The sequence below is a fragment of the Pempheris klunzingeri genome, chromosome 14 (genome assembly GCF_042242105.1).
Source record: "Pempheris klunzingeri isolate RE-2024b chromosome 14, fPemKlu1.hap1, whole genome shotgun sequence".
In the NCBI taxonomy this organism is placed as follows: domain Eukaryota; kingdom Metazoa; phylum Chordata; class Actinopteri; order Acropomatiformes; family Pempheridae; genus Pempheris; species Pempheris klunzingeri.
The window spans coordinates 24,833,224-24,849,181 of NC_092025.1; the positions used below are offsets into that span (position 1 = coordinate 24,833,224).

Sequence of the window (15,958 nt, forward strand, 5' to 3'; positions counted from 1 at the left end):
CGTTTGTCCAATTAACCATTTAATTGATTTCAATTTATTTACTTTTGCATTGATGTATCGTTGCTAATTAGGATGCTAATTATGATGTATTTTCCTGCTAAATAAACGTTAAGCTTAATGTTAAATTTGACTAAATACTAAATGTTCTCTGCACACATTTGAAGTTTGTGACTGAGCTGCATTAGGAAATCTGAATCAATATATCAGCTGTGCTTCATTCAGGTTTGGATCAATGATAACATGTCTGTTCTTCACACGCTGTCACATGTTCAGGCTTCAAACCAATGAGACGCTTCAGACCTGGCTGATAAAGCTGCTTTCAGAAAGGAGGTAAATCACTCACCTCCTCCAGACGTCTCCTCCTCTTCCTCGCTCGGCCTCTCCTTATCTGAGGCTGGAATTAGAAAGCAGAGTGAGTGACACAGTGAACAGCATCAGCTCCTCCTCTTCCTCCGTCCCTCCTGTTCTGTTCCCTCCATCACCGACACGCTCCGGTAAATACTGAGTCTGTCAAAGGGCCACGCGGGGAAACAAAGCTGGTGTGTTTGAACATGTGACGGTGAGTTAGCGTGATCAAACACGGCAACGCTAACAGCAGAGGAATGAATAAATACAGCGAGGGCATCACGTCATGGACATTTATTTAAAGAGCCTCTTTATTTAAACTGTAACACAGAATTCAACCAACTTAGCTTCCAAATCGACGCCTAACTTACGTCTCAAATTTTGTCACGAAAATCTGATTTGTTAGCTACGTTAGCTAACATGTTAGCTCCTGTCCGAACTGATCTTATTTTAGATAATTAAATTAAACTAAAAAGTAAAACTAGGTGTGAAAAAGCATTTTAGTAAACTGGACAAGAAATAAAAGCTAGAAAAACAACAAATATATGATCAAGAACGAACGTCTTAATTAGCAATTACCATATTATACAAAGCTGTAATACTGAATCTAATAAAAACACAAAGCAAACATTCTCAAACAGAAGAAAAACTGAATTAAAATTTTAAAAATGTGAATAAAAGTAAAAGCTAGTGAAAAACTAAAAGCCGTAACCACCTGTATCTGTAGAAAATGGCTGAAATTAGCTAACTTAGCCAGCGAGCTAGCTAGCGCAGTCGCCCAACTTGTCACTTTTAATGTTTGTATTATGCTAAAGTCATAAACACAGAAGGTTTCACATCTTGTGGAGATTTTAGATTTAAGTGGTCACTAAAGAAAGATTAGCGGAGGGCTAACAGGAAGTTAGCGGATGGCTGACAGGAAGTTAGCGTGCACGGCAGGCCAGAGGCACCACGTAGCTCAAACTTTATTATCTACAGCAGTAAAATGTAATATTAGTGCAGCAGTGGTTATTATCCAAAAACATGAGATTTAATTACGACTACTTTTACTTTTCATAACTTCAAGTACATTCTGCTGATAATACTTTTACTTCCACTGTGAAGGATCCTCACACCTGACACAATAAAGTGGACGCCAAAATATAACTTTGCATAACATCAAAATATATTTCAGAATTAATGTCAACGATTGCAAAAACATTTGTAGTTAATTTTATTTACATTTGAAAATACATCTCTAAATACTCTTAAAGTCACAATGAAATGAAAAACGACCTGCTGACCACAATAAGCTTTTAAAATGCCGTTTCAGCGTGACTTTAAATATACATGTGAATAAAAAAGACCTGTTACACTGACACATTCAGATCAATGTAGAAATAATCTTTATCAAAATATAGTTTCTGTGGAAGGCACTGGAGGGCTCTGGAGGCTAGTGGCACATTTTAAATCATCTAATCCAAAGCAGTCAGAATAAAACTTCACATCTTTAAAAAAAACAAACATTTTTGGGACGTTAGAAAAACATCAAATTAGCACAAAGGCAGCAATATTTCCTGTTCAGCCGCCGGGTTACAATAAGTGTTATTCCCTTGTATGTCTCAGAGTAAACAGTCACGTGTACCTGAAGTGTTCAGCGTCAGTCAGAGAGTAAAATAACATTTCACAACTTTAAACTACATGAAGGTGTTTTAAAAGGCAGCAGACAGACTGAAGCTGGACGGCTGGACGCTCCCGTACCTCTAATGTTTAAACGTCAGGACTCTAGCGGCTACAGCACAAAGCTATTTGGTGAAATCCCCCTGTGACATCATGAAAACATCAGTTAAGCTGAGCTGCTGTTCCCTTTGTTGTTATAATAACGGGCAAAAAATTAATAAACACAGTAAAACTTAAATAAGATAAATTAGAATCCCTCATTTGCATATTAAGTTATGGATTCAGACCAGTCAGAGAAGCCAAATCTAAACACTACATGGACGTGTTTATGTGTGAAGCTGCTGTGACGCTGCTGCTGGTCGTCCTGCCTGAGACACAAGACTTCATCAGTGTTCGGAGAGAAGATCCGGACTGTTTTCTGCTCTAAAGCTTGATTATTGATGATGATATAGATTTCTTGAGTGCATCTGAAAGCTCTTAAATATTTAGGATTAAATAAGAAACCATTACGGTTAGTTTGGAGAAAATATTAATATTTATGAATTGAGTCTTATCAGATTTGACACTAAGTGGAGCTGCTGAGAGTCGGGTTCGTCCCTTTGCTGCACGAAAACATGAGACGACGACGCAAATCCACTTGAAACGAGTGCGAAGAGACAAAAGCAGCAGTCAGAGGCTCCAGCAGCTTTAATAACCGACAGCTTCACTGAGTCTGATTGTGGCAGCAATAAAACCATTTTTAAATCACTAAAGTCGTTTTTTAAGTCGGTATTTTAGCAGGAAGCTGTGCAACAAGCAGGGAAACGCACAGCGAGCCGCTCGGCAGGACGTCAGTCACCCCGTCGGGTTCGTCTTCAAACAGAGAGCAGCTCGCTCCTGTGATAGCAGCTCTGATAGTAGAAGTAATAAAATCATGAGTACATCAGTATTTCGTCGTATATTGGTTTCTTTAGCACGAAGCCGTGAAATAAGTGTTGTTGCTGCAAACCGAACCCCGACAGGGTGACGCAGGAGCCCAACCGCAGGGTTTCTGGGTAAACCGACGCACCGACGCTACATGAAGAGATTCTGTTCCTCAGTCCGACTCTGGAGCCGCTGGGAAGAGGTCCTGCCTGGTTTGTCTCCCCGATCCCTCGGTGAAACCTCCTGTACCGACTCTCTCTGGACTCTCCTCCCGACACTCTGTTCTATCGTGGCCATGCAGTCGTCTTTCCCTCTGTCGGCCTGAATGTGGCGGTCGGTCAGTTTTCTGTGAATTAGTGCGGACGAGCGGCTCAAACTGGTCCCAGAGGAAACTGGTTTGTGTGGACGGTCCAGTCTGTGGTCCTGGTCTCAGGTCAGGCCCTGGTCTCAGGTCAGGTCCTGGTCTCAGGCCAGGTCCTGGTCTCAGGTCAGGTCCTGGACATCCAGCAGCATGGCGTCCTGCTTCGTCCTCAGCTGGTCTCGTACCAACAGGTGTGTCACCAGCTCGGAGCTCAGCGCTGCAGGAACCAACGAGGGAGAGATTAGACAGAGAAAGACTGACTGACTGACTGACTGACTGACTGACTGACTGACTGACTGACTGACTGACTGACTGCCCTTTTTTTCTCCACATTTGACCAAAAACAAATGTGTGTGTGTGTGTGTGTGTGTGTGGTTACCGTGTACTTCCTGTTGCAGTGATGCTCTCAGGCTGCTGAGCTGCTGCACTGAACGCTCCTGCAGCTCCCAACGCTCCAGATGTTTCCGCTTGGCAACACAGCTGCTGCCGGCCAGATGCTGCACACACACACACACACACACACACACACACACACACACACACACACCATCAGTAACCTTGCTCCTTGCTGTGGTTGTCTCACCTGTCCTCCCTCTTACCTCCTTCTCCTTCTGCTCTGCCAGCAGTTTGTCTCTCAGCGCCCTCAGAGAGTTCACCACTTCCTGTTTCAGCCCAGCGGCATGGCAACCGTTCCCCCCTGTTCCCATGGAAACCTGAGGGAGATGTGAGGTCAGAGGTCAGAGGTTATCTCAGGAGTTTTACTGCCCAGTTCTGTGAAACAGACAAGCAGCAGCAGCCAATCACTGAGCAGACTTCATGTTTACTGCTGCTCCAACATGGCTGACGCTGCAGTCGTTATCATCTGCACTGACAGGAAATGACCTTTCTGTTGGTTCCCTCCTCCTCGTCCTCGCTGTCGCTGTCGTTGATGAAGCACAGCTGCAGGTTTCTGTGGTTTTGGAGTCTGCAAACAGACAACAAACAGAGTGGACGTGTTTAAATCCACCACAGTTGGTGTTTACTGGAGCTTTGACCTCCTTCTGTTCTGTTTATTCTGATGCTGAAATCCAACCGGGCTCGTAAACGTGGCGTTCAGGCTCTGGTCCAGTTCTGTTCTGTCCTCTGAGCAGCTTCACCTCCACCAGGAGCTTTACTTCTGCTGCTGATCAGTGTTTCTGCTCAGATTTAGCTGGTTTGGTCCTTAAACTGATGTTGGAGCTTCTAACAGGATCAAACAGGCCGCGTTTCTTCTTCTGCTGCTTTAAATGTGTTTCTAACGGGATCAAACAGGCCGCGTTTCTTCTTCTTCTGCTGCTTTAAATGTGTTTCTAACAGGATCAAACAGGCCGCGTTTCTTCTTCTTCTGCTGCTTTAAATGTGTTTCTAACAGGATCAAACAGGACGCGTTTCTTCTTCTTCTGCTGCTTTAAATGTGTTTCTAACAGGATCAAACAGGCCGCGTTTCTTCTTCTTCTGCTGCTTTAAATGTGTTTCTAACAGGATCTTGTGTTATAACGATGAATATCAGGAGTTTGGACAATCAATTAGTACGTAACACCAAACCAATGGACAGATTAATCAGATCAGATCAATCAGATCAATCAGATTATAGATTATCATCTCTTCCTGCTGCATTAACACAGAAACAGATTATTAGCGTGACTTCAGCCGTCGCTCTGTGATGTTACCGTGACGCGACGACAGCGACTCGACACCTCCTGAAGTCTTCCTCCTCTTCCTCCCAGACGTCCCTCCACGCTCCCCCTTCGCCGTCCTCCGTCCTCACCCCCGACCCCCCCTGCAGGGACAGAGACAGCGTGACATGAAGCCGATCTGCCTCAAGTCTGCAGCTTCACATCCAGAGTGATCAGAGGAAGCTGATGAGTGATTCTCTCACAGCCGGGATCTGGTGGATTTACAGCCACAACAAACGTGTTCTCATCCCCTCAGGAATGTAATCAGACCGAGACAGAAAGAAGAAGCGGGCCGGCCGACGGCTTCTGCTTTAAAAGAAGATCAGAATCTGAAATGTTTGTCTGAACACGCTGGATCTGAAACTTAAAGGAGCATTTTGGAGATTTCAGCCTGTCAGAGTTTAGCATCAAAGGTCCCTGAACGTGTCCTGTGACGTCGTTGGTGACCAGGAGGAACTCCAGGCCGGTTAAAGCCACGTCCTCCACCGAGCGTTCACCAAAAACATCCCGTCCACACCAGCAGTGCCTTAGAGAATCAATAAAAACGATTTAAAAGGCTCACGGCAGGCAGCAACTGTGCGTTACATTAACAATGTCCTCTGATTGGTCGGTATCAGTCTGTATAAAGAAGCGTCCTCTGATTGGTCGGTATCAGTCTGTATAAAGAAGCGTCCTCTGATTGGTCGGTATCAGTCTGTGTAAAGAAGCGTCCTCTGATTGGTCGGTATCAGTCTGTATAAAGAAGCGTCCTCTGATTGGTCTGTATCAGTCTGTATAAAGAAGCGTCCTCTGATTGGTCGGTATCAGTCTGTGTAAAGAAGCGTCCTCTGATTGGTCGGTATCAGTCTGTATAAAGAAGCGTCCTCTGATTGGTCTGTATCAGTCTGTATAAAGAAGCGTCCTCTGATTGGTCTGTATCAGTCTGTATAAAGAAGCGTCCTCTGATTGGTCGGTATCAGTCTGTATAAAGAAGCGTCCTCTGATTGGTCTGTATCAGTCTGTGTAAAGAAGCGTCCTCTGATTGGTCGGTATCAGTCTGTAAAGAAGCGTCCTCTGATTGGTCGGTATCAGTCTGTATAAAGAAGCGTCCTCTGATTGGTCGGTATCAGTCTGTATAAAGAAGCGTCCTCTGATTGGTCGGTATCAGTCTGTGTAAAGAAGCGTCCTCTGATTGGTCGGTATCAGTCTATAAAGAAGCGTCCTCTGATTGGTCGGTATCAGTCTGTATAAAGAAGCGTCCTCTGATTGGTCGGTATCAGTCTGTATAAAGAAGCGTCCTCTGATTGGTCGGTATCAGTCTGTGTAAAGAAGCGTCCTCTGATTGGTCGGTATCAGTCTGTAAAGAAGCGTCCTCTGATTGGTCGGTATCAGTCTGTATAAAGAAGCGTCCTCTGATTGGTCTGTATCAGTCTATAAAGAAGCGTCCTCTGATTGGTCGGTATCAGTCTGTAAAGAAGCGTCCTCTGATTGGTCGGTATCAGTCTGTAAAGAAGCGTCCTCTGATTGGTCGGTATCAGTCTGTAAAGAAGCGTCCTCTGATTGGTCGGTATCAGTCTGTAAAGAAGCGTCCTCTGATTGGTCGGTATCAGTCTGTATAAAGAAGCGTCCTCTGATTGGTCGGTATCAGTCTGTATAAAGAAGCGTCCTCTGATTGGTCGGTATCAGTCTGTATAAAGAAGCGTCCTCTGATTGGTCGGTATCAGTCTGTGTAAAGAAGCGTCCTCTGATTGGTCGGTATCAGTCTGTAAAGAAGCGTCCTCTGATTGGTCGGTATCAGTCTGTAAAGAAGCGTCCTCTGATTGGTCGGTATCAGTCTATAAAGAAGCGTCCTCTGATTGGTCGGTATCAGTCTGTGTAAAGAAGCGTCCTCTGATTGGTCGGTATCAGTCTGTAAAGAAGCGTCCTCTGATTGGTCGGTATCAGTCTGTAAACAAGCGTCCTCTGATTGGTCGGTATCAGTCTGTAAACAAGAGTCCTCTGATTGGTCGGTATCAGTCTGTAAACAAGCGTCCTCTGATTGGTCGGTATCAGTCTGTGTAAAGAAGCGTCCTCTGATTGGTCGGTATCAGTCTGTGTAAAGAAGCGTCCTCTGATTGGTCGGTATCAGTCTGTGTAAAGAAGCGTCCTCTGATTGGTCGGTATCAGTCTGTAAAGAAGCGTCCTCTGATTGGTCGGTATCAGTCTGTGTAAAGAAGCGTCCTCTGATTGGTCGGTATCAGTCTGTAAAGAAGCGTCCTCTGATTGGTCGGTATCAGTCCGTATAAAGAAGCGTCCTCTGATTGGTCGGTATCAGTCTATAAAGAAGCGTCCTCTGATTGGTCGGTATCAGTCTGTGTAAAGAAGCGTCCTCTGATTGGTCGGTATCAGTCTGTAAAGAAGCGTCCTCTGATTGGTCGGTATCAGTCTATAAAGAAGCGTCCTCTGATTGGTCGGTATCAGTCTGTAAAGAAGCGTCCTCTGATTGGTCGGTATCAGTCTGTATAAAGAAGCGTCCTCTGATTGGTCGGTATCAGTCTATAAAGAAGTGTCCTCTGATTGGTCGGTATCAGTCTGTATAAAGAAGCGTCCTCTGATTGGTCGGTATCAGTCTGTGTAAAGAAGCGTCCTCTGATTGGTCGGTATCAGTCTGTAAAGAAGCGTCCTCTGATTGGTCGGTATCAGTCTATAAAGAAGCGTCCTCTGATTGGTCGGTATCAGTCTATAAAGAAGCGTCCTCTGATTGGTCGGTATCAGTCTGTAAAGAAGCGTCCTCTGATTGGTCGGTATCAGTCTGTATAAAGAAGCGTCCTCTGATTGGTCGGTATCAGTCTATAAAGAAGCGTCCTCTGATTGGTCGGTATCAGTCTATAAAGAAGCGTCCTCTGATTGGTCGGTATCAGTCTGTAAAGAAGCGTCCTCTGATTGGTCGGTATCAGTCTGTGTAAAGAAGCGTCCTCTGATTGGTCGGTATCAGTCTATAAAGAAGCGTCCTCTGATTGGTCGGTATCAGTCTGTAAAGAAGCGTCCTCTGATTGGTCGGTATCAGTCTATAAAGAAGCGTCCTCTGATTGGTCGGTATCAGTCTATAAAGAAGCGTCCTCTGATTGGTCGGTATCAGTCTATAAAGAAGCGTCCTCTGATTGGTCGGTATCAGTCTATAAAGAAGCGTCCTCTGATTGGTCGGTATCAGTCTATAAAGAAGTGTCCTCTGATTGGTCGGTATCAGTCTGTATAAAGAAGCGTCCTCTGATTGGTCGGTATCAGTCTGTATAAAGAAGCGTCCTCTGATTGGTCGGTATCAGTCTATAAAGAAGCGTCCTCTGATTGGTCGGTATCAGTCTATAAAGAAGCGTCCTCTGATTGGTCGGTATCAGTCTGGCTGACCTTTGACCTTTCCCTCCTCTCCTGCTCCTGTTTCTCCAACTCGGCTATCCGCTGGCTCAGGTCCTCCCAGTGCATGATGGGAAGCTCCTGGTAGTCCAAAGAGGACGCAGCTGCGATGTGATGATGAAGCTGTTTCTCCTCCTCCTCCTCCTCCTCCTCCTTCTCCTCGGCTGTCTCTTTCTCTCCCTCCATCCTCGTCTCTGAAACCAGACAAGTAAAAGAACCTTCAAAACCTTTAGTTAATCCTCCACAGCTGACAGGAAGTCTTCAAAAACACTTTAATGACGTCGTGCTCCACTGAGAAGCTCTGAGGGGAAACAAAGGAGCCTCCGTCACTGACTCCAGGTCGACAGGTGACAGGTGACACTTTTACTACTACCTGCCCGTCACTCACACACCAGGATGTGGACACAGAGGACAGGGGGAGAAACAGGGGAGTGACCCTTTAAATCACATTTAAAGTAGAAAAAACAAAAACACAAAAGATTCAGATTATGAAATTATTACTATAACTGTCTGACAGACAGTTAGATAGTCAGACAGTCAGTCTGTCTGTCTGTCTAACTATCTGTCTGTCTGTCTTTCTGTCTATCTATCTAACTAACTAACTAACTATCTGTCTGTCTGTCTTTCTGTCTATCTATCTAACTAACTAACTAACTATCTGTCTGTCTGTCTGTCTAACTGTCCGTCTGTCTATCTGTCTGTCTGTCTGTCTGTCTAACTGTCCGTCTGTCTATCTGTCTAACTGTCTGACTATCTGTCTAACTGTCTGTCTGTATAACTGTCTGTCTGTCTGTCTGTCTGCCTGTCTGTCCTCCCTCCGGTTGTTTACCAGCAGCGGACACCTCGGAGGCTTCTGCCCGCCTACCAGTCACATCCAGACGGCTCCGGGTCCCTCCGACATGCCGCCGTCCGTCCCCGCGGCCCTGCGGCTCCTCTGGGTGGGCTGAGCGGCGCGGAGCTGAGCGGAGGTTTCTAATCTGGTTAAAACATGAACGGCTGTTTGGTAAAGTGGCCTAAAGTAGTTCCACAGCTTGTGGAGGAAGGCAGGACTTCTCCTCTTCCTCCGTCCGCCCCCCTCCTCCTCCTCTTCCGCTCGCCCCACTTCAGCCTCTCCGCTCCGGCGGAGCTCCGGCAGGCAGCCCGCTGCCTACCGGCCGGTGCCGGTACTGGTTAGTGGTACTAGTGATACTAGTAATACTAGTAATACTAGTAATACTAGTAATACTATATATTATCAGCTGTCTTAGGGGACAAGGTGGAGGAAGATTTATTAGAATAAGAACTTACTATACAGGAAGTGTTTTACAATAAAACTTAAGATGTTAAGATCAAATAATTTAATTGATCACAGCTTGACATGAGGCCAAATAAACCAGCTAGTATTGATCAGTTTAAGGGTCCAGAGCTGAAGTCCTTATTTTAGAACTGTGTGGCTGAATTATTAGAATATCTTTAACGCTCAAATATTATATTTTATCCCAGTGTGATGGTTTTCAAATACAGCTCCACCAATAGTTAATCAATATGTCCTATTGCACTCTATATTAATAAGATCTCAACATGTTAATAACCAATAATGAATCAATACAAATATAATAGAATAAAGTAAAATAACCAATTATTTATCAATATATCATCTATACACATTATCAATACGGTGAGAGATTATTAATATAACCAATATTTAATCAATAAATATAGAGGGACAGAAAGACAAACCAGATTTATAGCAATAAAAATGAAGCCTTAATTAAAAAAACATTAGAAAAATGAACGATATATTAGAATAAAAGTAAATAAAAATAAATATTTAAGAAAATAGATGGCAATACCACACAGTAATAATATATTATAATTTTAATACGTAATATTACTAATATTTTTTAAATATGAGGGGAAAAATAAATATATATAAATATATAATTCATTGAATCATTAGAAGCTGTCACTTCTGTCCAGGAAATATCAATTTACATTTAATTAAACTAAACAAACAATAACTTTCTATGAGAAGATTACTGAGATAATACAAAACTAATTCTGTAACTTCTGTGAATATTTATTTTTACTAATGAAGCACTTTTCAAAATAAAAGTGAGTAAAAGAAAACAATTAGAACAAATTACAAGAATAAAAGCAACATATAGCAGAGTTTTATTGGGGCAGAGGTCACAGTGAAAAGTGTGTTAACGTCCACAGAAATAAAAATAAACTATTAAATTAAAATATAAAATATTATTTAAAAGTTTCTGCTCCACTTCCTCCTCCTGCCTGCAGTTCCCCTGCCGGCCGGCCGGCGGCGCTGTTTCCTCAGTGGCTCAGCTCCTCTATTTGGTGAAGGACTATGTTGTAAAAATCTTTCTAACTGTTATTTTCCGCCGCTGCTGGGGCTCCTCTGGGGGGCTTCTCGGTGGGTTTCGGGGGTCCGTGTGACCGACGCCCCCCGCGGACAGCGTGGCCGGGCCGGGCGGGCCTGTTCGGGGCAGCAGCTCAGCGGTTTTCTGCTCTGACTGGAGGTTTTTCACTGCAAACCAAGTTAGCTCAACAGCTAATCCCAAAAGTCGCGTCACCTGCGCGGACTCCAATTAAAAGTTCCGCGGCGGCTCCGGAGCAGCCGGCGGACTTTTGACCGTTTCTGCGCACTAAACTTCGGCTGTGAGTGTTTTTGCGCGCTTTATCTCGCTTTTCCCGCAGCCATTAAATTGGAGGCAGCAGCAAGTGGAGCGTAGCAGCGGGTCATAAGTGACGGTGTGACCCGCAGCACCACACGGACACGGGGCTTTTCTGAGGGAAATGCGGTAAGAGAGGACACAGCTTCGGTGTTCAGCCCGCTGACTCGGCGGCTCTGGGTTTGCTGCTCGTGAGGCCTGCGGGTCGGGCTTCGACCGGGCTTGAGTAGAACCCGGCGCCGCCGTCGGTAGGTCGTAGGCCGGCAGACGGCGCTGCCACCGCCGGGCCTGCGGAGCGAGGTATGGAACGGATGGAAGTGGACCAGTGCGCAGGCGCAGCTGGCGGGGCAGGAGGCGGGGCTCTCCGGAGGTCGAACAGCGCCCCCATGATCACTAGTGTCAGGTTAGTGGTATTACAGCCACATGTGCAACACAGAATTCCATTCAAAAAACAATCAATTTATATTTGCCTTGTGATTGGGAGCCATTCACATCTCACTGAAGACAGTTTCTTTATATGTACGGGTCACTCTTTAATTCGGCATACTTTTGATACACCAAGTAGTACTTAGTAAAATAAAATCTAAACTTTAGTTAATTTTTGCCCCGTGTTCTCTATAGTCTTCCCTTGATATCAAGAAGTCCTGAAACAGTAGAAATTTTAGTGAAGTTCTGTGTGTATCAATGAACAATTGTAAAATTAAATATAGGCTACATGGTAAAAGACAAAATGGTTATGAGGAGAAAGGCTGACTTGTTTTGTTGCTGTCAGGAACTTGAATTGAGGTCTAACAGTGCAGCTGTGTATTTAGCAGTGGTGGATCTCAGTACAGTAACTTAAAAAAGTAAATGTACTTGAGGTGTTTGTACAGCTGAGGAGTTGACATGTGTTATTATTAATCTTGATGTGTCTCTCTCTCAGTGACGGGATGACGGTGTTCAGTCCCGTGTCCTCGGCTCGGTACCGACGCAGTAGCGTGTCCATCAACCCCAGCTGCCCGTCACAGGTCAGTGGTTAACAGTGACGATGCATTCACTGTCTGCTTCAGTCTCCCGTCAACAACCGTCGTTTCTTTGTCTCCTTCAGCTCGTCCCTCTCTCTCCTTTCTCTCTGACCGGAGACAGACTGGACCAGAAGAGGCAGGTGAGGACAGACGTCAGAAAACAGAATCAAAACAGGCTGCAAATGAACCTGGGAGTGTTTAGATTGCGTTCACACTGAATCCAGTTTAGACTGTTCATGCCCAATCGAGATCAGAGGGTTTAGACTGAATCCAGATCAGATAGTTCAGAGTGAAATCGGATTAAGAGTGTTTGGAGTTACTCCAGATGATAAAGATGCATCTAGATCAAAGGATTTTGACGAATCCATATTACAGAATGAATCCAGATCACAATATCACTCTGATCTAAATGGGTTTGGACTATTCAGAGTGAATCCAGATCAGAGGCTGTATACTGGATCCAAATGAAGCGTGACGGAGGGTTTGGACTGAATTATTCGGACTGAATCCAGATCACATGGGCCAGAGTGAACATTTGTCAGAGGGTTCAAATGGAATCCAGATTACAAGATTTAGAATGAATCCAGATCACAGGGTTCAAATCGTATTGCTCAGACTGAATCCTGTGTGTGTGTGTGCAGGAGGAGAACATGGAGATGATGCTCAGAGGAAACCTTCACAGACTGAGGTACCACAGCAACACTCACTGCTCAGCTGTCTGAGGACTGGACCAAGAGAGATTAACTGTCTGTCTCTCTGTTTCTCCCTCTCCCTCTCTCTCTCTCCCCCTCTCCCTGTCTCTCTCTCCCCCAGTGCTTCCAGTCTGATCCCAGTTCCTCCGGTCAGTCAGTGGCACGATCACACACCAGTGGTGAGAATCTCTCTTATTTTGATGGTTTGTGTTTGTGGCTCCTCCCAGTTTGCACCGCTAAGGCTCATGGGTAATGTAGTGTGTAGAGCACCCATCAATGGGCTCACTCTGAGTTAATGATCTGGATTATTAAGGTTCAGACTGTTCAGTATAACATCAGAGAATTTTAACTAAATCTAGATCAGAGGGTTTAGAGTGAATCCAAGTGAAATCATTACCTGATTTAGATGAGACCATTAAAACTAATTTCAGACTAAAGGGTTTAGCCTGAATCAGGTCAGATTATTTATTTGAATCCAGATCAGACTGACTGACTGTTCAGTGTAAATTCAAATAAGGGAATTTTGACTGAGTTTAGAGTGAATCCAGATCAGAGGGTTTAGAGTTCACATCACACAGTTTGAAGTGGAGTCTGGATTTGGATCAAACTAAATCCAGATTAGCGGGTTCAGAATTGAACATTTGTCATATTTGGCTTCCTCAGTGGTTCCAGTCACAGGACAGCGGCGTCACGCCGAACTCCTCGCCGAGTCCCACCAGGAGGTTCAGGTACACAAAACTGAAGCAACATCTTTATTCTGGTTTGACTCTGAACTCAGACTGAATCAGTCTGTTGTTTGTCCGACAGACCAGCAGTCAGTGCCACTGTGAGATGGCCTGCGTTAACTCCCCTCAAGAGGAAAGGTAACTCACCTGTGTGTGTGTGTGTGTGTGTGTGTGTGTGTGTGTGTGTGTGTGTGTGCGCGTGTGTGTGTGCGCGTGTGTGTGTGTGTGTGTGTGTGTGCATAAATGCTGTATTGGGCGTGAACTCACCCTTTAAAACACCAAAGTCACAGAACAACACAAACTGACCAACCAGCCGCTCCTGTGTCCTGTTCTCTAAAATCCCTGTTTTAGTGAATGTAGTCTGGTGTGTGTGCTGTTTGTGGTTAAACCAAAAGGATCTTCCAGGTCTCTCTCTGTAGGGATCCTTTCCATGATGCTGTCACACACTTAGAATAACACTCTGAGCCTGTCAGTGGATCAAACAAGCTCTTTTAGTGGACCTACTGTGATCAGGTGCAGTTGTCCCAAAGGATCACGTTGCAGCCATTGCAGCCCGTTTGGTGTCTGCTGGCTGAGGTGATCTACTGGACCAGTTCCAACACTTTTACTACCTACCAGTCACTCACACACCAGGATGAGGACACAGAGGGGGAGAAACAGTAGAATTATCCTGTAATATATAAATACAGATTATAAAAGATTTGAAACAAGTTTGAATTCAGCCAAAGTTTTCCACCAGTGAGAACTGAAACTTTTTGTAGGATTTGTTTAAAAAGAAGAAGAAACAGCAGCGTGTTCTTTTCAAGCTTTAGTAACTTTAGTTTATCTGTTAACTCACTTTGTTTTAATAACTATTAACTATAAGATACATTTTCAGATTACTGCATTTATTTATGTTTCCACCTGTGACGCCTGTTTGTCTCTCAGGAGGGGTGGAGTCTGACGGACCCCCAAAGAAGCTTTTTGTTGCCGGGGTAACAGACCCCACCCACCGCAGCAGCTACACGGTCAGGTGAGCGTCACCTGGAGCACAAGTCACTCACATTAGTGTCCGTTTCCATATGAAGGATGATTAACAGAGCCCGTTCTTCCTCCCTCCTCCTCCTCCTCAGCGTCTCTCAGTCGGCGGCCGACTCCCCCCCAGCAGGAGGCGTCAGCCCTCAGTCCAGCCCCCTCTCTCTCTCCCCTCCCCCGTCCTTCACCTCCCACCAGCACCCCGGACACTAAGACCCACCTCGCCCCCGTCCCCGCCCACCGTCAGGCCCCCGCGGAGAAGACCGACCACCAGCAGCTCCCAAAACCCGGAGGAGCGTCGACCCCCACCGCACCGCATTTCTGCTCCAATCATCCGCCAGCATCGCTCTAAGCCCCGCCTCTTCCTGCGACCGCATTGGACGGACAGAAGAGTCACAGGAAGTGGTTTCCTGCTCTCTGGGTGGACTGAGAAAACTCTTCTCATCCACTCCCCAGATATTTAGCCGAAGGCTCGGCTCATCAGGACGGTTCATCATCACTAAACACCTGAGGACACACTGGCTGTGCCTCCGGACGTAACGCTGGAGTTAAAGCATGGACGTGCAGAGAAGGGAGTTATGGGTAACTGTAGGAGTCACTTGTCTGCTTCTGTGGTGGATTAAAATCTGTGGGATGCAGCTCCAATGTGACCGATCAGTCACTGCTGTGCATGAACATCTTTGTGGAGGAGTTCCACTGAGTTCTTCAGTTGTAATCGAGCCGCCGTCGCCGTCGATCACTATCATCGTCTCTTCAGAGGAACCAAAGCGCTTCAGGAACATTCGGTTCCACCGTCGGTGACCCGGTCGGCACCTCCAGGAGCCAGACCAAGACTCTGGGTTCGTCCTGTTGGGAGCCGAGTGTGTAAACTCACTGCAGAACGTCTCATGGGAGACGTCTGAGACCGTCAAATCTGTAGTCGACAAAACAGAAAACGTGAATATCTAAAGTAACCCTGTAGAGGGGGGGTAAAGCTTTTGTAATGCCAAAACTTGTAGTGAAGTATTTTTGTCACATTTCTGAGCCCAGACCGGCTAAACCAGACTAACAGAAGATTCGGCCGCCGCACAAAGTTCCCGTCATCGAAGCCGAAGACGTTTGTGTTTTAACCAAATGTTTTAGTCAGAAATAGGAGTCAGGACGGGAAACCGGTTTCTGGTGGTAGGAGTGCGAAGACCTCGAGGTCTGTCTGTTAATAGTGTATCTATATGTGAATATTTCCAGCCGGAGCTGCTGGTTCGTGCTCACTGTCCTCCAGCCTGCAGGGTTTGATTGTACATATTGAATCTGCAGGAAGCGGCCGAGCTTCTTCCCTCCTGAAGCTGCGTTCACACCATCTCCACTTCCTGCTTCACCTTCTCCACTTCCTGCTTCACCTTCTCCACTTCCTGCTCCACCTTCTCTCTGACTGGAGGCACATCATCATCATTCTTCTTCTTCTCTCTGCACGGAACCATTCGATCACTTTTCTCCAGTAGTAACTCTTGTTCTGAGGAAGGTTTTCAGACAGATCTTCTTCTTCT

The 15,958-nt window shown here is 45.5% G+C and overlaps 2 protein-coding genes across 2 annotated transcripts; one reads left to right on the forward strand and one right to left on the reverse strand.

The window, feature by feature from the left end:
* Window positions 1–1,488: 1,488 nt before the first annotated feature.
* On the reverse strand, window positions 1,489–5,473 carry LOC139213125 (schwannomin-interacting protein 1-like). The gene is made up of 5 exons (XM_070843754.1): window positions 4,957–5,473; window positions 4,151–4,232; window positions 3,868–3,981; window positions 3,648–3,765; window positions 1,489–3,485 (listed from the first exon to the last, which is right to left on the reverse strand). Exons 3-5 carry the CDS (start codon window positions 3,973–3,975, stop codon window positions 3,391–3,393), a joined length of 321 nt encoding a protein of 106 aa, XP_070699855.1. The 5' UTR covers window positions 3,976–3,981; window positions 4,151–4,232; window positions 4,957–5,473; the 3' UTR covers window positions 1,489–3,390.
* A 5,610-nt stretch (window positions 5,474–11,083) lies between these two features.
* On the forward strand, window positions 11,084–14,923 carry LOC139213189 (P2R1A-PPP2R2A-interacting phosphatase regulator 1). Its single transcript, XM_070843829.1, has 9 exons — window positions 11,084–11,403; window positions 11,923–12,007; window positions 12,088–12,144; window positions 12,646–12,692; window positions 12,818–12,875; window positions 13,360–13,424; window positions 13,504–13,559; window positions 14,349–14,433; window positions 14,534–14,923. Exons 1-9 carry the CDS (start codon window positions 11,303–11,305, stop codon window positions 14,646–14,648), a joined length of 669 nt encoding a protein of 222 aa, XP_070699930.1. The 5' UTR covers window positions 11,084–11,302; the 3' UTR covers window positions 14,649–14,923.
* The last annotated feature ends 1,035 nt before the right edge of the window (window positions 14,924–15,958 follow it).